This window comes from Haematobia irritans, chromosome 1 (assembly GCF_050003625.1).
Source record: "Haematobia irritans isolate KBUSLIRL chromosome 1, ASM5000362v1, whole genome shotgun sequence".
Taxonomy (NCBI): domain Eukaryota; kingdom Metazoa; phylum Arthropoda; class Insecta; order Diptera; family Muscidae; genus Haematobia; species Haematobia irritans.
The window spans coordinates 197,423,296-197,444,929 of NC_134397.1; the positions used below are offsets into that span (position 1 = coordinate 197,423,296).

Consider the following 21,634-nt stretch of genomic DNA (forward strand, 5'->3'; position numbering starts at 1 on the left):
AAATGTCACCAGCATTACTGAGGTGCGATAATCCATCGCTAGAAAACTTTTTGGTGTTCCTAAGTAAGTAATAATAATCTCCAAACAATGTGGAAAGCCGTTCGGACTCGGCTATAAAAAGGAGGTCCCTTGTCATTGAGCTTAACATAGAATCGGGCAGCACTCAGTGATAAGTGAGAAGTTCACCACTGTGGTATCATAATGGACTGAATAGTCTAAGTGAGCCTGATACATCGGACTGCCACCTAACCTAACCTAACACATAAAAAATATTTTTTGTCTTCTATCACGAATTTAAAGAAGTTATTTTGTTTTTACCAGGACAAGTAGGAACCCCCAGATTCTAATTCCTAAAATGCACAGTCAGTTTTATGAGTAATCATTTTTAGTGAGGGTTTCACTTATGTGGAAATCGACTGCCATTATTTTTGCGTAATATTTCTTTTTCTAAAAGGTTATTTATATTTATATTGCTGTGTGAAATAAATGAAATGAAATTCATTGATCCAATTAATATTTTAATTGAAATGTTTTCAATCACCGAAGGTTAGGTTAGGTTAGGTTAAAGTGGCAGCCCGATTAAGATTCAGGCTCACTTAGACTATTCAGTCCATTGTGATACCACATTAACTAAAAGTACCTATTACATATGGGCACTTCTAGTTTTAACCGTTGAACCTTCTCGATTATTTTCTTCTGTTGAACCAACCAGATTGTTCCAAAAACATTAGCAGACTGCTTAAGTTAACGTTTTCCAGGTCCGCCAGTAATCTGAAGCTATATGCCCCTAAAATTTGCTTACGCCTTACACAAAATGCAGGACACTCACACAAGAGGTGTTTTGCAGATTCCTTTTCCTCCGCATCATGACAGCTCATACAATAGTCATTATACTTCGCACCAATAGTTTTTGCAAAATCGCCTATCAGGCAGCGACCCGTTATAGCAGATATCAGGAGTGATATCTGGTGTCTCGAGAACACTAGCATATATAGTGTGCGGTTTAAGTTTAAATGGGGCCATATTTGCTTGGTGTCGTTACAACCCTTACAATTCTCCCATCGAACATTTGCCATCATGACAGCCTTCTCACGCAGTAAGAGCTTGCAGGTAGCCAGAGGCACACCAACAGATTCTAGTTCCCCTGGAATATGTAAGGTAGTTCCTAGCCTTGCTAGCTCATCTGCTTCGCAGTTCCCCGGTATGTTCCTGTGGCCAGGCACCCATATTAGGTGAATATTGTGCTGCTCAGCCATCTCATTGAGAGATGTGCGGCAGTCGATGGCCGTTTTCGAGTTGAGGAACACAGAGTCCAAGGATTTTATTGCAGGTTGACTGTCTGAGTATATATTAATGCCAATATTGCTTGGAGCATTACTTCTCAGCCAATTCACCACTTCTCTTATTGCTAATATTTCAGCCTGAAAAACACTACAGTGATCAGGTAATCTTTTCGCTATTCGAAGTTCCAGATCTTTAGAATATACTCCGAAACCCCACTTGGCCATCCAATTTGGAGCCATCAGTGTAGAAATCTATATATCTTTTATTCCCCGGGGTCCGTGTACACCACGCCTCACTGTTGGGAATTAGTGTCTCAAACTTTTTGTCGAAAAGTGGACTCGCCAAAGTGTAATCCACTACGTTAGGCACATCTGGCATTATTTTGAGGACCGAACTGTGACCGTAACTTTTTTCCGACCACAGCGATAGCTCGCGCAACCGCACAGCCGTTGTTGCAGCTGACTGTTTGGCCAAAATGTCTAAAGGCAATAGATGCAGTATGACATTAAGGGAGTTTGTTCCTGTCTTGCTGAATGCACCTGAGATACACAAGCACGCCATACGCTGAACTTTGTCTAAACTTGTCGGCTGGTGAAGTGCCGGCCACCAGACTGCAACACCAAAAAACATTATAGGTCTAACCACTGCCGTGTATAGCCAATGTACAATTTTTGTTTTAGTCCCCACTTTTTCCCTATTGCCTTTTTGCACGAGTATAAAGCTACCGTTGCTTTCCTCGCCCTTTCTTCAATATTAAGCTTAAAGTCAGCTTACTGTCCAAAATAACGCCAAGGTATTTTGCACACTCCCGAAAGGGAATTTCAATACCCCCTAAGGAAATGGGCCTAACCGTGGGAGTTTTGCGATCTTTGCAGTACATGACTAGTTCTGTCTTTGCAGGATTTACCCCAAGACCATTATCTTTCGCCCATTTCTCAGTCATCCGGAGGGCTCTCTGTATAATATCTCTAACTGTTGATGGTAATTTTCCCCTGACTGCTAGCGCCACATCATCTGCGTATGCCACCACTTGTATCCTTTCTTTTTCTAGGGAAACCAGAAGGTCGTTTATAGCAACATTCCAAAGAAGAGGTGATAGAACTCCTCCTTGAGGAGTGCCTCTGTTCACATACCTTTGTATGTTTGCTTGTCCTAGTGTGGCTGAAATGCGTCTCTTCCTTAGAAGTTCGTCTAACAGCCTAAGTATACCTGGATCAACATTCAGAGTTGTCAGTCCATTTAATATCGAGCTCGGATGGACGTTATTGAAGGCCCCTTCTAGAAATGCCACGATTGTGTATTCTTTGACAGATAGTGAGCTTTCAATAAAGCTGACTAGTTCATGTAATGCGGTCTCAGTAGACCTGCCCTTCGAGTATGCATGTTGTCGTTTCGAGAGCAAACTTGAATCGACGCTAGTTCTAAGATAAAGATCTATCATCCTCTCCAGAGTCTTAAGTAGAAATGATGATAAGCTGATTGGTCGGAAATCCTTCGCATTCGAGTGAGAGGCTTTTCCCGCTTTAGGTATGAAAACGACTTTTGATTCTCTCCACTTTCGTGGAATATATGCTAAGTTGATACATCCTATATATTTCGCCGACAACCAGGGGATAATTCTGTCAGCCACTGCTTTTAACTCCGCCGGAGTAATTCCATCAGGTCCGGGGGATTTGAATGATCCAAAGCTATTTAACGCCCATTTTATTCTAGATTCTGATACAATTTCCTCGATAGGAAACGACCGCTGAGCCACTGTGGCAACGCCAGTGCATGGTTCAACCGTCTGATTTCCGGGAAAATGTGTGTCCAATAGTACCTCCAGCGTCTCCTCACTGGGCGTTGTCCAATTGCCTTCCGATGTTTTAATGAAACCTGGAGCGGAGCTCGTGGATGCTAGCACCTTCCGTAGTCTGGAAGCCTCGGACGTATTCTCAATGCTGCTGCAGTAATCATTCCAAGAGTTATGCTGAGCCTTTCTCAGTTCTCGCTTGTATCCTCTCAGATTCTTCTTGTAAGCGTCCCAATCCACAGGAGCTCTGGTGGACTTTGCTTTGTTAAAGAGCTTCCTGCACGATTTCCTCATATTACCTAACTCCGTAGACCACCATGGTGGTCGATTTTTCCCCCTTGGCTTCCCTTCAGTGAAATGTTGAAGGCCTTAGTAATCCTCTCCACTGCGTGTTCGATAACTTGCACAGTGCTCATATTTGTCTCTGGTATTTCCGGTATCATCATATTGAACGATTCCCTATACCTATTCCAGTCAGCTTTCCTAACATTTGGCGGAAATATGGTCTTGGTGGTATGAACATCAATCACCGAAACAATAGTATCAAGTAAAAAATTAATTGATACTAATAATTTTTGTGATTTATTTTTGTTGCAATTTAAAAAATTTGTTGAATCAATTGGATTTTAATTTGAATATTTTTTAAAACTCAATTAAGACTTTAACTGAAAATTGTTGTGAGTTTTTTTCTGTGAACACATATGCTGGATTATAAATATTTACATAATAATGCCTGTCCCTTTCGTAGTTTGACACCACAAATTTAACAATGTAAGAACCCCCAAACAAAAAATTGTTATTTTTTTATTTTTTAATTTTATTTTTTTAATATATATTTTTGAAATACATAAAACATATATGCCTATATTTTCAATGTTTATCCAAAATAATAAAAATAGAATAAATGTTCGGTTTTTGTCTCTTATCTGGGTTTGCTCGTCGTTATTATAACTATAAATAAATCTGTATATTGGACAAACATTTCCGTTGTTTTTTTGTTGTTTCATTTGCAATTTTAATGTAAAATAAATTTAATTTAAAAACTAGATTACTATTATAATTATTATCATTATTTATTCTCATATCATCGCCATAGAATAATTATAATAATGTTTACTCTTCTTTAACATAACATATTAACTTAAGATGGATTTTCGAAAATATATAAACTAACTTCGAATCAGTGTAGTGGGTACAACTAAAATAGTAATTATGTTATATGTATATAAACATTAATCTAAATGTTTATATGAAAGATTTTTTTTAATTTTAAAATATGGAGTATATGATACAAATTGTTTAAAATAATGTAATGTTCAAAATGTACATGGTTTGTTGATAAAAATGATGAAAAATGGAATAGTCATATTTTTATTAAAGAAAAATATGTGTTTGCATTTTATTTAGTTGTTTTGTTTTTGTTTTGTATGTGTTATGGGGGAAATATACAAAAATACATGTTGAAGTAATGTTTAATTATTTTATTGAATATATTACACATTGTGCGTAATTTTTCCATTGGAATATATATATATATTTTTTTTAATGTTTTTGTATAATGGAAATATATATGTAGGGCTCTATATATACTATTTTTTTTGGTAAATAAACTTTTTAATGATTGATATTAGGAATAACAAATAACGCTATACCGAATATTGATTATGAAAGGAAGTATATTAAATTTAAAATTTGTTAAAAAGTGAAATGGTCTGCCTATAATATCGAAATATTTTATTTTTTTCGAACAGAAAAGTTATTACACCTTTTTTTATTAAATGTTTACTTATTTATTCATTTTTGTAATTTGTAAAAAAATACCACCGTTTTTACAAGCATTAACTACTGACGCCTATTTTAAAAGAATTACATTAATCCAGTATATATGAAACAATTATAAATTATTAAATTATTTTCTGCAATATCGCCATAAGACCTACGACAATGTTTACGAATTTTAAAAGAGAAAAAACCATCAGAACTGTATCATACTATACCAATCATTAAATAGTTTACTCTTTTTTGTTTTTCTTTATAAACTTTATAGAAATACTGTACAATATTAATTTAAATAAAATTGTATTTTATATAAAACGTTTACAACGTCTACTGTTTTTTTTTGTATTCTGTTTAAAATATAAATTTTAATAATTTTTGTCTTTATAGGAATTTTCAGTTTTTTGTTTGTTTCTTTTATTATAAAAATTTCGTCTAACACTGCATTTTTGTTTTTTTTTTAGTCTTGAGTGTTTTATATTGTTTTGGAGGTGCCTGTTTTATTAAAAAGTATTTTTTGTTTTGTACATATCCAAGTCCTTGATGTAGTTTTTATTTAGTTTTGTTTTTATATATCATAAGATCTCTTGCAGTAGAATGAGAAAAAGAACAAATAAATAATATAGAAAGTGGACCACAAATCGTTTTCTTTAAAACATAATTGTCATAAAAAAAACAAGTTCTAAGCCAAGATATTAACAGAATTGAATATTTATATATTTACGGTTTGAAAATATTATTAATGGTGAAATCAAGGGTGAATATTTTTAGTTTCTTTTTACCATTACCCTTAAATTCAGCATTAAATTAATACTGATTGTTTTTGATGAGTTCAATTTATTTTTAGTAAATAAATAAAATATTTTCGTAATTGAGAAAAAAAATATTTTCTCAGTTATAAGAATATAATATTGAGAGGATTACATTTTTTTAATATTGAAAACAACTAATGCACTTTTTTGTGCTGAAAGGTTTACAATCCATAGATGTACATATTTATTTATTGTAAAAGATAAATAATTTAATAAATATATATTTTCTTTAAAGTTCCAAAAATTAGAAAAATCTACTTTTTGAAATGCTTTGTTTCCTAGTATTTTCACAAATACATGGAAAAATAAAAATATCATATTTATACGGTTTTATTGAACTGGGTAGATTAGATAATCTTGTGAATGACCAAAAATATAATTAGGATCAAAATATTTGTAGTGTCCAATTTCTCGATTATAAATTTCCTTATCGAGTGCAATAAAAACACTAATATTGTAAGATAAATTCAAAAGCAACCAAAAAACAATAAAGTAATTTTGTTCTAATTTTTTGTCTGATTTCGAAATTTTAAAAGGAAAATTTATTTTATTTTAAAAATCCTTTTGAAACATTCGACATCCGTCAAAATTAAACGTAATGAGTCATTCACACTTAGAGAAAATTAATTTATATACGAATACGAATATCTGTTTCGTTACGTCATTTATTTGATCTTTAAGAGGAAGGACTCAAGAAAAGCATTGCAAAAAAACATAAATATTTTAATAATAAAAAACCATTTTATCTTCTATTAAAAAATATTTAAATTAAGCTATATAAAAAATAAGATATTGATCGATTTGTTTATTTGTCATTTATCTTAACTTTTTGTGATCCATAATCATTTCTCATATTATTTAGTTTTTCTTTGCCCTCTCTGTAAAAAAACGAAAAGTTATGCGCCTGCGCTCTCAGCAATATTTTTTAAATTTCTTTTTTTGTATAAGTGTCCATGTTAATATAGTGATTTTCTATATAATTTTCTTTTCCCGTGAAGTTTTCGTTTGTACCTTAAGGAAAACAATGTTTTAATGGCTTTGGGGGTAGTAACATTTGTTCGTTTCACTTTTAAATCGTATAAGAGAAAACATATTGTTTTGGTCAAAAATAGTAGGTTTGTCAAGTTATATATTTGTTTTTATTACAGAAAGGCACAATTGATTTTATTTTCTTTTATTTAACAACAAAACATCATTTTTAATTCTTGAAATTTACGAAGTGCAGTGTATGTTATATTAAAAAAAAAACATTTTTTGCGTATAAAATTCAGTCTATTTGTTTTTAAAAATATATATTTTGTTTGTTTTTCATTTAATTAATTTTTGAGATTCGTACTTTTTCAGAAGTAAAACCAAGGAATCTATCTTTAAATGTTTTCATGTATATAAAAATGGAAATAAACAAAACCTCAATGCAAAAAGGTATTTAGTCTTCATCATTATAGTTGTATATAATTTTATAAAAATATATTAATATACTTTTTAGTTTTGTTTTGTAAATTCTTTTGCCATTGTACATAAATGTAAATTTTATGTTATTATAGGTTTGTTTAATTTATTTGTTATTATTATGATGTAAATGTTAGATTTTTCTTTATAAATAGTTATCTTTATTTCATTACTTTTTAAATAATACATTTTAAGCATTTACAGTTTTATGAAAAAAAAATTAGGGATTTCACTTAGGTATTTACCATTTGAGTTTGCATCTTAATGAAGTTATTTATAGTTCTTTTTAGTCCATTTTAAATAAACAAATGTTAAATAAACTACTTAATCTCAAACTTACAAATTTAATTAAATTAATATATAAAATGAATATATAAAATTAAAACACTTACTTAGGGTTTCCTAATAGTTTTTTCATGCTTTTACGGAAAATGTCATCCCGTTTGGATTTTTAATGCTTCGATAAATTTAAGGGTACATCTGCAAAAAAAAATGATGGTAAAACGTTAATATCACCAATAATTATGCTATGAGCATAATCGTACAAGTGAAACTAGAATTCTTCCTATTTTGTATCTCTTATGATTACGTAGTTCGCACAAGTAAACACTAAGTCGTAGTCTTGATAAATCGTCGTTTTTGTATTTACTACAATTTTTGTGTGGAAATAATATTTTTTCATTTTTGTCAAGAAATAGAAAAAGTAAATCGTCCAAGAAAAGTCGAATGTTGATTTAAAAAGTCAAAAATCGTCATTTATAAATTCTTTTTTAATTTTTCTAGTAAAAATTTTGACAGGTAAACATATTCATAATGTTGTCGAAAAAATTACCTGAACTTTGTTCATCCTTATTGCTAGTTTGATACATAGAATTAGCAGTTGTCGCTGTTGGAGCAGAAACTGCAGAATTCCCTGGTAATGGTGAGCTAGATGAATAATTGTTCTTTGATGCTTTGGAAAGATCTGTTGTATCAGTCATTGGTTGCGCTGATCCTAAAGCCGCCGATACTGTAGCCGACGCAGGGACTAAACCTGCTGATGTATGCATTACAGCTGGATGTGACGAAGTCATGCCATGAACCATGGCATTGAACATCGATCCAGGTGGTAGGGGTGGCAGAGTGCTACTGGAATGATGATGAGGAGGGGTAGCTGCTGAAGCGCTACCGAAACCAGCGGCAGCAGCCGCAGCCGCCAATGCTGCAGCATTGCCCACACCATTATATTGGTATCCATGATAAGGAGGCGATAAACGAGCTGCCGCAGCAGCAGCACCAACTGCAGCTGCGGAGAGCATCGCTGGGTGTCGAGATGCTTGTAAAAGTGCCGGATTGGCTGCAGCTGCACTTTGATAATGCTGCATCCATACTTGGGGATGCCGCATAGCCGCTAGTGTTGAAATATAGGGATGGTAGTAAGGCGAACCAACGACACCTGGAATGTAAGACGCTGCAGCAGCAGCAACGGCGGCTGCAGAAGAAGGATTGGATGTTGTTGGAGAAATAGCAGAAGTGGGATGATGAGGGCTACTTGTTCCCGCGCCATACATATAAGAATAAGGATGTAAGGGAGAGCTTTGTACATTCGCATTACCCGGAGATGCACGATGTAGCAAAAGCTGTTGATGTGACACAGGAGTTCTCCGCTCACTATCCTCATTACGATGACTTTCCATGGTTGGTGAGGTGCAATTGCTGTTGTTCGTTGTTGTATTGGCAGATGTAGGCGATGCAAATTGCCGTCGTATTGAAGCAGTCTTTTTTGGTACAGTTCGAGGTGTAGTTTCACGTGGTGAAGCTGTCGTTGATCTTTGTGGAGAGAAATCTCCCCTTTGTGTCGATGGAATGTTATGATTTGAAGTACTTCCACTCATATTGGTAGAAGACGTTGGTGTAGTAGCTCGAAATGCTGAAGAATGATGACGGGGTGAACGGGAACTATTAGTTGCAGTCGACGATGTTGACGAAGTGGCTCCGCTTGACGATGTTGAGGGGGAGAGAGCACTTGTCATGGTAGGCGGAGGGATGTAATGAGGAGACGTCATGTATGGTGAATAAAAGGTTTGTGGTGATTGATTATAATGGGGCTGAGGTGAGCCAGTGTTTTCATTCATTCCTGCATACTTTATTTTATTATATACCTCAGGCATCGGTCTCGGCGACCGGCGGCCGTAATCATATCCGACCCCTGTGTTTATACCAGAGTTAGTAGTCGGGCTTCTTGAGTGTGCTTCACGCATGGGTGAACTATAGGGTGGAGACCTTTTCAATTTAGAAGCAGAATTTGATGGCGATTTTCCTCCACATTGTGCATTTCCTTCTGGCGAAGTAGGAGACTGATTGGCCGAATTGTGAATCGATGACGACTGATATGAATTGTATCCCATTGAGTTGCTAGTAATTGTAGCTGGCAAATCGGAACCCTTTCTGTTGGAAGCTGAAGAAGATGAAACAGGAGGATTCGAACTGGAGGAACCTCCGCCTAAAAGCGAATGTATGCTATATGAACTGTATAGTTTTGTTTGAGGTTGGGAGGTGGTAGCTAGACCTGCAGTTGATTTAGTCGTCTGATTGTTCGATTGCGTACTAAAAACATTCGTGGAAGAAGCACTTTTACTCATTGGAGAAATATGAGGTGGCTTGGTATGCGATACATTACTATTCGCCGTACTCGTAGTAGTACTATGATTCCCTTTAGCCCGACTACGTTTGCCACCAGCTGCAGTAGCGTTGTCCTCCAAAGATACTTTTTCGAATTCTCTCAGAATACGTTTACGCGGAGAAACATGTTGTTGATGATATTCGACTAGACGTGAAGCTGCTGAATTCGAAGGAGGTGATACTTTGGAATTTTTACCTCCTACTACTGAAGTGGCTGGTGTTAATGTCGATGAAGTTGATGTTGTAGAAGAAGGTGTGAATGGTGTTGATGTTGTTAATGAATTTTGTGTGGAATTCTTAAATAAATGAGGAGTTGCAGCTAAACGAGATGCAGAAGCATCCATAAGTTTTTGTACGATAGTAGTGAGCTTGGCTCTTGTTTTAATATTTTCTGGCTTTTTAAGTCTTTTTTCTTCATCTCCTTGCTTGTCGCATTCATTCTCGGTTCTTGTCACTGATGATGTTCCTGGAACATTTATTTGGGAATCTTCGTTTGGGGCATTGCCATTCAATGATTCAGATTTCTTTGAAATTTCCATCGTTCCATCACAATCACTGGTATTCATTTTTTGTACCTCGTCGACATTGGGATCGATAGGAGTTTTCGTTTCTTTTTCTCCATTTTCATTTCTAATAGGAGAATCCGCTCTTGTCATTTCGACATCGTCACATTCTTTAGCGCTAAGTCTGTTGATAGCTTCTTTATCATGATTAAATTCTTCCTTGGAGGTTGTGCTGCCACCTTTGCTCTTTTCAACAATCTCACATTTTATATCTTGACCTATTTTGGGTTGTTCTTTAATTTCAGCACATGTATCTGGGGTTTTTTCAACAATATCAATGTCATCACTAGTCTTTGTTTTTACATCAATGTCGAATTTGAGATTATGTGGCTGTTTCTGCTCTTTATTTTTAATGTATAACATAAATAATTGAGAACCATTCTCTAATGATTTGATATCGTAGGGTTTTCTACGCTTTCTTAGTGCCAGCAAGCGAGCCGAAGATGAGAATTTTCGACATGCGGGCTTATGATAAAATAGCGCCATTTCTTTTGACACATTTTTTCGTGGCGCCGCCTGCTTCCAGCAATGATCTCTTTGCCAAGGCGACGATTGTAGGGAACTATTGTCATCTGAGACTAGGAGAAAAAACGATAAGAAAAATTATGGTGCTTATTAATACCATTGCTTTAAGATAACAAAATAATAATGTTTCAAACATACAACTTAAGGAGTTGGAGCATTCATTCTTTGGATATGAGACACCGACACCACCGCTGCCTGCACTAATGATCGCTGCTGGTGACGATGTAGTTAATGGTGAGGGTATTATACCACCAGATGTAGATGCCGTTGCCGATGGGGTAACTGTCGATGATGTGGCCGCCGATGGAGTCCTAAAAACTTTTCTCGGAACTGATACCCATCCACTTTTATCGCCATCCTTTGAACGTGCCAGTTCCAAAATAAATTTTCCATCTGCAAAGATAAATGGCAAAAAGTCACTCATCAAATCGATTGTATTACAAAAAAAAAAAAAAAAAAAAAACAGAAAAATACAAAATTTTCAAATTGAGTATCGATGTTTATTCCATCAAAGTTTTCTTATGAACTAATTTCCACAAAAAAAGCCAAACTTTCGATAACAGCAATCAGCAACTGCCGTTTTACGTTAGATGAATTAAGAAAAATATATATTTTTTCTGTTGCAGCAACACGTCTGCAATCTTGTAATAGCATTCTTGGTAGCTTTGGTCCAAAAAAAATTAATAATTAGAAAATTAGACTGCGGACACATGTGTTAGTTAAGGTAGAATTGCACACCATGCATATGGGGGCTATACCTACTAGAGGTCTGCACAATTCCATTTGTAAATGCAGAGTACACGTGTACTTGCTACATGAGTACATCTATTTGAGAGAGTCGCAAAAGTATTGGTACACATTTTGATGAACACCAAAAGCCACGAGTAACTTCTTGTTGCTACTCTGATGTCTTCACTACCAACAAACACATATTCTGCTTTCTCTCTTATTGAAGTGTACTCAGAGTGATCACGTCGAGTATGTTGCGAAAACAAAACTTCATAGAGTACTCCATGTACCACGTGCAGTTTCAGAAATACAAAAAAACAGTTACTCTCAATAATATATGTTTTGGTTTGTTATAAAGAACGGCAAACGTTAAGGTAAGTGTGTGACATACATAAATATATGAAATATGTGATATACATACATATCTATGATTAATAATAATGGAAAGTTTTGCTTCGCATATAACTGAGAAATACTTGTGGTACCACGTGAAGTGAAGAGAATCCATGTTGTACTTTTTCTCAAGTACTTACATTTTTATTGTTCCTTTTTTTCGGAACACATATTGTTTCGGATAAGTACTTGGTGGTATTTGACAAGCAAGTGTTCTCTTCACTTCACTACTTGCGCTCTGAGAGAAAGACAGTGTATGTACTATATTCGACAGCGAATTGCATACATGTAGTGAAAAGTTATTCGATGCAGACCTCTAATACCTACAAATGATGCGATATAGCCCATCCAACCTACATGAATAAAAACTACTTGTGTCAAGTTGCAAGTGGATAGCTTGTTTTGTTCGGAAGTTAGCGCGATATCAATATGTCGACGGACAACGCTATAACGAACCAAAAAACCAAAGGGCGTGAAATATAAAAAAATTATCAAAAGCGCAGAGGCGAGGAATGCAATCAGCAAATATATTGGTGTTCCGATGCATGTTGTGTAACTAAATTTAAGAATTCTGAGTGTTTTAAAGCTTCTCTAAAAAGGAGGTCCCTTGTCATTGAATTTAACATAGAATCGGGCAGTACTCAGTGATAAGAGAGAAGTTCACCACTGTGGTATCAAAATGAACTGAATAGTCTAAGTGAGCCTGAAATATCGGGCTTCCACTATACCTAACCTAACCTATCGTGTTCGTCAATTCATTCGAATATAACGTACGCACACATGAGCGCATGGTAGGTAATTCCACCTTTAGTGAAATTACTTGAGGTAATCCCACCTCATGTGAAACCTCAATTTTGGAAAAAACCTCTTCATTCGCCCAGAATTGTATAAAATAATGGAGCGCTTAAATTAGCATGGAAACACCAACAAATTTGTTCCGATTCTTTGTCATATCAAATTAAATTGCACGTAAATTGCAAATAATATATAAAATTAGATGTATTTTAATATATAATTGCAATTCCTTTTGAAGTCACTCATTTCTATACGTACCTTTGAAAAATTGCAATCGTCCACCAAATCCACCACCGCCACCAATAGCATTATTATGATTATGATTGTTTGTAGAAGTTGACGATATTGGAGGCCTGCCAATATCCGTACGAGTAAGATGGGTACAATGGATGCTGCTATTGGAGCTGTTGACAATTTTCGATTGACTATTTGTGTTGTGAGCAGAAACAGACAAATTTATGACAGGTGACGATGTCGGTGAGTTCACACCAGAAGTGCTATTAGATGAAGTTTGATTGCTCGATGAATTTATTGTATAATCGATAACGCCCGATTCTATGGAGGATGTGGCCATACCTCCGCCGCTGTTATTTTTCGCCGATTTAAAGGGTTTGGCAAATTGAGGCGTTGAAAATGGCGTGGAAGCTGTTTTCGAGGAAAGACCTGTGGATTGATTGTGTGGCGGCGTTGAAGATCCGTCCACCAATGAGCCATTGTTCAGTTGTTGATGTTGAGAAAATGTTGCTGAATTGTTGTTATTAAATGCTGATGATGCTGAATTATTTAAGGCTGTTAAAGTATTAGCCAAACGTTTATGGTTTGTGGCATTGACAGCCGCCGCTGCGATAGCTACCAATTGAGCATGAGCAGCGGCAGCAGCCGTTTTTGCATTTGCAGATAATGTCGTCGATTCCGCTAAGGCTGTTTTTGTGGAAGATGAGCTGTTGGATGAATTCGATGTGGATAATGGAGATGATGTTGATAACGCTGAAGATGACGATGATGTTGAAGTCAACTGCTGTTGTGGTGTGGATATATGGTGTTGTTGTGGTATTTGAAAATTAGCGGCTGCCGTTAGCAAAGTGGCAGTGGCTGTAGCAACAGCTGCGGCTGCAGCAGCATTTGTACCATTCAAACCGTTTTTTAATAAAATTTTTGCCGCCTCGGCAATAATTAATTCGCTATTACTAGTATTATTATTATTATTGTTGTTTTGCGGACTTTTATTATTGTTGCAATTCGCTGCATATGCAAGATCCTTGGATCCTAATACATTCGTTGTGGTTCGGCTACTATTACTATTTGTTGTTTGTACGGCCGAAGGTACCGTTGTTGTGGTTGTGTTTGTTGTTGTTGTTGTTGTTGTTGCAGATGTTTCATCTGTCATTGCTATTATTGAAGCCTCCGGTGATGTTGCAACATTTGCCTGTTGCTGCCTTTCTTGCTGTTGCCGGATTGCATCTTGCTCTTGTTGCTGTTGTTGTTGTTCGGCAACATTTTGCAGGATTTTATTCTTCAGCGTTTTCGCTTTACGTTTCTGCTCTACTACAATAGGAAGATGTTGGAGTTTTTCCTTTTCCGTAATGCTATCATTCGGTGTAGTTGCGTTTGAAGTTTCGTTTTGCAAAATTTTCATGTCATCGTCGATACTGTAACAGATTTACATGTGAGAAATTCGTGAAGACAACGACGACGACGACGTAGTAAACAGTTCCAATTCTGTGATCTGTTCACCAGTTGTAGCCAATATTGAATCCTGCAAAATAAACATAAAATATAACAATTATATTCATATAGATGTATGATTACCATGATTTAGTTTTACTTTGGAAAATGCAAAATTTCGTATAAATTTTACTGTAGTGAGTAGACTCATGGTGTGTACTATTCTTAATTAAATTTTCTCTTATATAGTATTTTTCATTCATATGTGTGTGCCTCGTATTTGTGTATTTACATTGCAATCTTTTCCTTTATGTGCCTGTCTCTGCTGTCTCATGCTTTTTGCACCTTCTTTCCGTCGCTTTTATTCACTGGGATGAGGTGGTTTCCACACACAATGCAAAAAAATTTTCTAGCCAAAAGTTAACCATTCCACATAGGTTGCCCAAAAATACATCTTGTAAAAAAGGAAAGTGATTTTTTGCATTTTATTTCTTTTGCAATGAACGGAGTAGTTGTGTTCATATATTTAAAGAGTTATATACGAGAAGACCACACATTTTATATGAACTTTGTTTTAATCTTTATTTCGACCGTCGTTCGTTTTCCCCCACTTGTGTTCACATCACATCGCTCTACACAACTCTGTACAGAAAAGTTAACATTTTAGCAACCGCCTTGAATGTTGTTGGCTGTTGGTTTTCAATGAATATACTGTGTCCAGAGTAAACGCGATTGAACATTTGTTAATGGATGCCAGCGTGAAAGGGGATCTCTCTTGTGACCCCTCTCACGAAACTGTTATGTGTATGCATTTTAACATACTGGTGGGGTTCCTGTCAGTGTTGTCAATAATTTAGTTTTATTAGAAGGTAATATATTTAAGCACCGGTTTCCATAAGGATAATAATAAGGTATAAGTCTTATGGTGGGTACTATGTTCGATTTCCATGACGAAAGCAAGATTATTTTCTCTATTAGTTTATTGAATTAATGATATTTCAGTACAGAGAAAAATAGATTTAAAATTAAATATATATTAGATTTAGAGAATCTGCATGAAGGTTTTTGTTACGGATTTGCAAATTTTGGAATTAGCAATTTTGCTCAATGTGAATATAAAAGAAAATAAAAAATTAAGAAACTATATTTTGAAAAAAAAAAAAAACGAGGAATATACTATAAATACCCGACGACAGTCAGACATAAACGAATATTCTTATTATTTTTTTTTTTTCTTAATAATATTTTTTTCTTAAAATTAAATAATAAAAAGTACATTTATGATCTATTATAAATGTTGTTAGGCTTTATTAAATATTTTCTATACTTCTTCGTTATTTTTGGTAAAAATAGTACATTTTAAAGAGACAATATTAAGTAAAAATTTGGTCGGAAGAGTGTAGTTTTCGGTATACCGACCCTAGAAAATTGCCGTTTAAGTGTCCGGCCTTCCGGACTTTCTCCAATAAATACTAAAAATACTAAATACAGAGTCTTAAGTGGGCTAACGCGAACCCAGGACCTATCCGGGTCCATGGTTATGAAGTTTTTTTATATGTATTCTAAATATATTACTTTTAGGATGATTAGGTGCGATGGGTACTAAATCCAATATACATGATAATGAAAACTTTAGGGGAAAATAAGTCTTTACGACAAAAAGTAGTCTTTACCTACCTACCACAAATTATATCATTGCATTATCTTCTACTCTTGTAACATTTCGAAATGTACGAATGATACGTTCTATTGCAGTATATTATTGATGTTTCCTTTAACTTACACACACAATTTTTAAGTGGTCCAATCGGACAACTTGTACTAAAGTAGATTTAAGCCAAATAATTTAGCTCAATTCGCCCTCTATGATTTTAAATTGCATATAAAGCAAGTAAAGGTAATAAAAAAAATAATTTCTTTTTAGCATTGGAAGAATTTTAATCTCTATCTATCAATTAGAAAATAAGAAGTCGAACTTAAAAAAATCGTTTGATTAACAACATTGGCAGCATAGTTAAAGCACCAGGCTTGCACTCGTCACACACAGATAATAATTTACGGCAATGAGAGGGAGAGAAAGAGATGCACTTAACAGCAAAGAATTGAATGTTAATACGATAGGGAAACACAATGGGAGCATGTCGACAAATGCAAGAAGCACCCCCTTCCTACCTTCCGCTGTTGTTTTTGGAAAATTTATGTGTTGGCGTTGTTGTTGTTCGTTATTTGCTTTGGTGCTGACGACCACCTCTTCAAGCATCGTCCTCTGTCATTGTTTCCTGTCGAGGGAATTGACAATTATGTTAAACACAAGACTAATATTATCTGACAAAGGAATCGTAACGGATATTGTTAGAACTAACTGAATCATGATCTTGACTCGCCTTTGATAAAACAAACATTTCTTTTGCCCAATTCAAATTATTGTACGATAAAACTATAACGTAAACGCCCCTAAAAGTATGGTAACCCACACACAAATGAACTCAGGTCATGCAATGCTACTTGGCAACACTGTCCCGTCGAAGTACATTTATTTCTTTTTTATTTAATATATTAGTTGTTCTTGCAATTATTAAAGAATTTTGTTAGCGCAAAATGAATTATGCCTTAGTAATGTGCAATACCACTTGAACGATTCGTGACGATAGTGAGAAAAAATCAAATAAACACAACGTTGAACTCCACCACACACATATACACTCATACATTTACAGAATATCCAACAAAAACGAACGCCGTGAACCGGTTCCATAAACGAATCAAACCCGTGTTTTTATTCACTTTTCCTTTGGGATTAAATTGGAATTCCTTTTATGCGTTTTTCTATCATTTTTTTACACTATTAATGAGGGGAGAATCGCATATAATCTCTGGATATTCATTCATATTTTACCACCGATATCGCTTTATTTGCATTGCAATCACATATTCTTTCTTGTCATTTGAAAATTATCCACACTACTTTTCAATTCTTCTTTTCCCCATCAAACGAACAATGCACACATACATTCATTTAATAGCGCACCACATACATCACATATGAGCGTATACATCCCATCATGTTCTTCGTTCTTCACACTTTTTTCCATTTATAATTCATTTATTTGCAAGATTTTCATAATTCCTTACTTTTTCACGTCGTATAGTTGATGTTTCGTTTTGTTTTTTTTTGTGATAAAATTAATTAATGAATAAAATAAAAAACTAAAAATGCAGACACACGAACACGACGACAACGTAGATGTAGACGAAAAAATCTTATGAGGTGTTGCCACACGATATTAATTGACCACTGCGCTGCATTCGGCGTGCAGCAAAGGGAATTTTCTCACGCGGTTACAACAACAACTCGTGAGAAATTTCCCATGAGCGTGGGAAAATGAAAATAAAAAATGGGAATTTTTCGTTGTTGTTGTTTTGAACCGAGGTACGCACACCAACTTATAATCATGTACACATTTATACATTAAGGAGGGTCAGTTCTATTAGAACATGCGTAACAGTTGCATTATTAATTTGGTCTTGTGAACAAAACACAAAATTATATTATGTTTAATTAAAAATTAAACAATAATTATTGTATAAACAATCGTTATTAAATACTAATGAATATATTAAACAAATTAAATTATAATATTAAATTAATGAAAACCATGTGCCAATTCTATTATTTTATGGTTTTACCAGATATTAGATACCCAAGGTATATTTGTATTATTATAATTTCCTTATATTAAGGGCCTCTTCGGAAATGCAATATTGCACAACTGCAAATCAGCTATTGTAGATGTTTTTTTATTTTGTTTGCAATATAGAAGGTACAAATATCGGAAATGAAAAAATGTATGTCTTTACGTTCTGGATTACGAATTCGAAAATTGTTATTAACTTAACGACTTTTCCATCTTACGCTAAGATTTTTTCCCAATTAAATTTCTAATCCACAAGAACAGCTTGTAAAAATTTAGTATTGAATTGCGCTTTGGAGAAAAATTTGTCTACAAATAATGCGCTTTTAAGGCCATATCGAAATATCATATAATCTGAATGTTATTAAAAATAAACCAATGCGGATACTGAATACTAAATTGCAAATTCATTCAATTTGGGGTATTGGTTTAACTCTAAAAATGGACCAATGTTAACCAATATTTCAAACGGAATACAGCTAGGGCCAGATCGAGTAGATCGGTATATATAATATATATTCCAGAGGCTCATTTTCACACACCTGAGAGTTAGTATAGCCTGACGTTAAAAGCGTACGCTATACAAAATTTATTTACTATTTTCTACGAAAATGTGTATATTTATTACTATATGAATGTAAAAAAGCCCTTAAAGTTGAATATTAGATAATAATAATAATAGCAATTGTTGGTTTCATTTTTAAAAATTCGAAAAATCCAAATTTTGAAAAATCGAGGTTCAAGACTCATACCCTTATGAATTACCCATGTTAATGATTCTATTAGAATTATTTTAACCAAAGACAACTATGTACATAAATATATGTATTTTCTTTTTATTAAAAAATAGATCAACATTTTAACACATTTATATATTTATTTCTTTAAGCCACATAGTGGAAATTAGCATTAAAAAAAATTACATAAAAATGTGCAATTTAGGTAATGTTGAAATTCGACGCAGTCATACAAAGATAATATTTACAAGTTGTACGACATTGTTTACATCTTTACCAATAAACATGTGGAAGCAACAAAAAGTGGAAATATTTTGAAACGGCTTCCTTCCATTCAATTCGTTCTAAATAGACAGAGGTAGTTTAAATTGTCCTATTATTTAAAACGTTTCGAACAAAAAGTTTCGAAAATTATTTTTGTTTCAACTACGAAATATTTCTGTGATTTTCACATATAATCAATCATGCTATTAATGTATCAGAAATTTACAATCATGCATACATTTTATGATCAAGAGATTACTTGTGAAAATTCCAGACCTGTTGTGACTTATAACTAAATTCAGGATTTATTTTGATGTTTGCAAACATAACAACTATGTATCGGACTCTATATATTAGTTTAAACAAATTGTTCTTGACTATTGGCTGATAATTCCATTAACCTCCAAGCGGCTTTTGGATTTAATTCGTTGGGATCTCGGCATAAAACCCAAACATAATTGACACGCATTACTTTTTCAGGATCGCCTTCAACGACTTTGTTGGAACTGCGTTCACGAACACACATGATTTGTTGAGCTTGGAAAGTAATAATGAGTACAGGTCCTTGTTCCATCACTTTGCCCATGGCCAAATCAATATTTTCGATATCGAGAATTTTTGAATCTAAATATAGTCCAGCTTTAATGGCCTGGCTTATGGGTGTGGAAATAATATTAAAGGTACTCTCAAAACACCAATCTTTCAAAATCTCCAAATCTCCACGAACCATTGCTTCCAGAATGTTGGGTATAATATCTGTTTCGCAGTCTTTTAGGAAATGTTTTTCGTCAAAATTGGGGTCTATTTTGCAAAGCTCAGTTAAAGTTTCTGACAATTCTGTTTTGGAAAATAGGCCTCCCATTACATCGGAAACTTTGTCTGTTAATAGCCTCGATGCCCGTATGACAGGATTTTCAGATTCTTCATATTTCATTTTCCAATCGAGAACTTTATTTACGTAGGCATTGTTATTTTTGAAATTTTCCCATGACTGATAGAATTTTGAGTCCTTATGCAGCTCCATGCCCATAGCTTCCATATTTGGTTCAACAACTCTTTCATCTGCGGCCAAATCAACTTCTTTGCGTTTACGCAAGCGAGTCGGTGATCTATAAACTCTCGAGTTTATACTTTGGGTATCCATTTCTTGTTTAATCATTTTTGTGGTATCAGATATAGCCTGAAATGCTGTAGTCTGACCAATCTTTTCACCTTTTTCAGATATGGTTTCCTTTGCAGTTTTAGCTTGTTTGGAAATTTCTTCGCCAAGTTTTGAAGCCTTTTTTGCAAAATCGGTTTTTCCGGCCTCATCAATAACATCGGAGACCTTTTCCTTGATGTTTCCTAGCTGGTCTTTTAGGATATTGGAAGATTTTTGTGCTTCTGATTCAACGACATTAAATTTTTGTCTAGCTGATTGCAATGCTTCGGATTGTTCCAACTTTTGAGCTTCTTCGCGGAATTTCTTAATGCTTTCTTTCATTTCCTTGTTTTTCTCCATTTCGTTTTTTATATTGTCGATGAATTGTGACAGAAATCCTGGTCTTCTTCCTGGTTGCGAGTACCAACGCTAGAATATATAAATATGTATTGGTAAATATATGTAAAGAAATATATAACAATTATTTTGGAAATTCAAACTCCATGTGAGTCACATAAAGTTCCAAAAGTGAACTCACCTGCAGTTCCAGCGTTTGAAAACATTGTTTTCCCACTAGAATGGTTTTATTGTTCCTCGTTAAAGCCAGGAATTTGTACTAAAACCAAAAAAAACACGTCAATTTATTAAAAAACAGTTTTCGTAAAACCTTCACAAATTTACACCGATATTTCATACATTTTCCGATATTAAAAACGCATATTTGATAAACATTACTTACCATTTTGTTTAGTTTGTAAGTGGACAGTATTTAGTAATAATTTCAGTTAATTTTTTTCAAATTAATTAATCCTAATGCCAATTTATGTAATTTGTCGGTGTATTTCGTGTGGATATTTTTTATCATGCTGTTTAATTGTCACTGTCAGAACATCTGATTGGAATTTGACATTCCATTGGTTTCTCCTAAATATGAACTTTATTTTCATATTTACAAAAGGGCCGTTCAGATGAGAAGATTTGTTGGTTGACTTATGTCGAATTTATGCGTCGTCCAGACTACAAGTTTTTCCGGACAGAATGTCTGTGTCTAGATTATAAGTATATCCGGACGATAGTGCTCGTGTCGAACATATCCCAGATGTTGGCCACACTATAAGTTAAGTCCGAAGGCATAATCGATACTGCTGCATATTTTTGGGACCGATAAAACATTTACCGATTATTTAATCATCGCCGACATTCCGTCCGGAAAAAAACTTATAATTTGGACGATCATCAATTTAAAATTATACGAACGGTAACGATATTGGTTTTACAACAAATCTTACAGTCACATTTACATTTCATTAAATTTTTCTGTGCTTAATTTTTGTAAAATCATTATAGCAGCTTGAT

At 34.3% G+C, this 21,634-nt stretch overlaps 2 protein-coding genes across 5 annotated transcripts; both read right to left on the reverse strand.

Moving 5' to 3' along the window:
* Nucleotides 1-4,668: 4,668 nt before the first annotated feature.
* Nucleotides 4,669-17,703, reverse strand: H (transcriptional corepressor hairless). 4 transcript variants are annotated; one of them, XM_075292489.1, is made up of 5 exons: nt 17,577-17,703; nt 13,038-14,535; nt 11,001-11,255; nt 7,946-10,915; nt 4,669-7,593 (listed from the first exon to the last, which is right to left on the reverse strand). In XM_075292489.1, exons 2-5 carry the CDS (start codon nt 14,413-14,415, stop codon nt 7,565-7,567), a joined length of 4,632 nt encoding a protein of 1,543 aa, XP_075148604.1. In that variant the 5' UTR covers nt 14,416-14,535; nt 17,577-17,703; the 3' UTR covers nt 4,669-7,564. The 4 variants fall into 4 exon arrangements, with proteins under 4 accessions (XP_075148604.1, XP_075148608.1, XP_075148605.1 ...); XM_075292493.1 differs by lacking the exon at nt 17,577-17,703 and adding an exon at nt 17,344-17,416; XM_075292490.1 differs by lacking the exon at nt 17,577-17,703 and adding an exon at nt 14,737-15,151.
* A 1,245-nt stretch (nt 17,704-18,948) lies between these two features.
* Nucleotides 18,949-21,159, reverse strand: LOC142222377 (mitochondrial import inner membrane translocase subunit TIM44). Its single transcript, XM_075292505.1, has 3 exons — nt 21,018-21,159; nt 20,817-20,894; nt 18,949-20,707 (listed from the first exon to the last, which is right to left on the reverse strand). The coding sequence occupies exons 1-3, from the start codon at nt 21,018-21,020 to the stop codon at nt 19,496-19,498; spliced, it is 1,293 nt and encodes a 430-aa protein (XP_075148620.1). The 5' UTR covers nt 21,021-21,159; the 3' UTR covers nt 18,949-19,495.
* Between the last annotated feature and the right edge of the window lie 475 nt (nt 21,160-21,634).

What these genes read in the sequence shown, in the direction of transcription:
- H (XM_075292489.1), bottom strand. Translation starts at nt 14,415, where the DNA reads ATGAAAATTTTGCAAAACGAAACTTCAAACGCAACTACACCGAATGAT. An exon ending in ACGATTGCAATTTTTCAAAG is followed by an intron (nt 11,256 to 13,037) that starts GTACGTATAGAA and finishes TTATCTTTGCAG; the next exon opens with ATGGAAAATTTATTTTGGAA. An exon ending in ATGCTCCAACTCCTTAAGTT is followed by an intron (nt 10,916 to 11,000) that starts GTATGTTTGAAA and finishes TTTTTCTCCTAG; the next exon opens with TCTCAGATGACAATAGTTCC.
- LOC142222377 (XM_075292505.1), bottom strand. An exon ending in TTCAAACGCTGGAACTGCAG is followed by an intron (nt 20,708 to 20,816) that starts GTGAGTTCACTT and finishes TATATATTCTAG; the next exon opens with CGTTGGTACTCGCAACCAGG.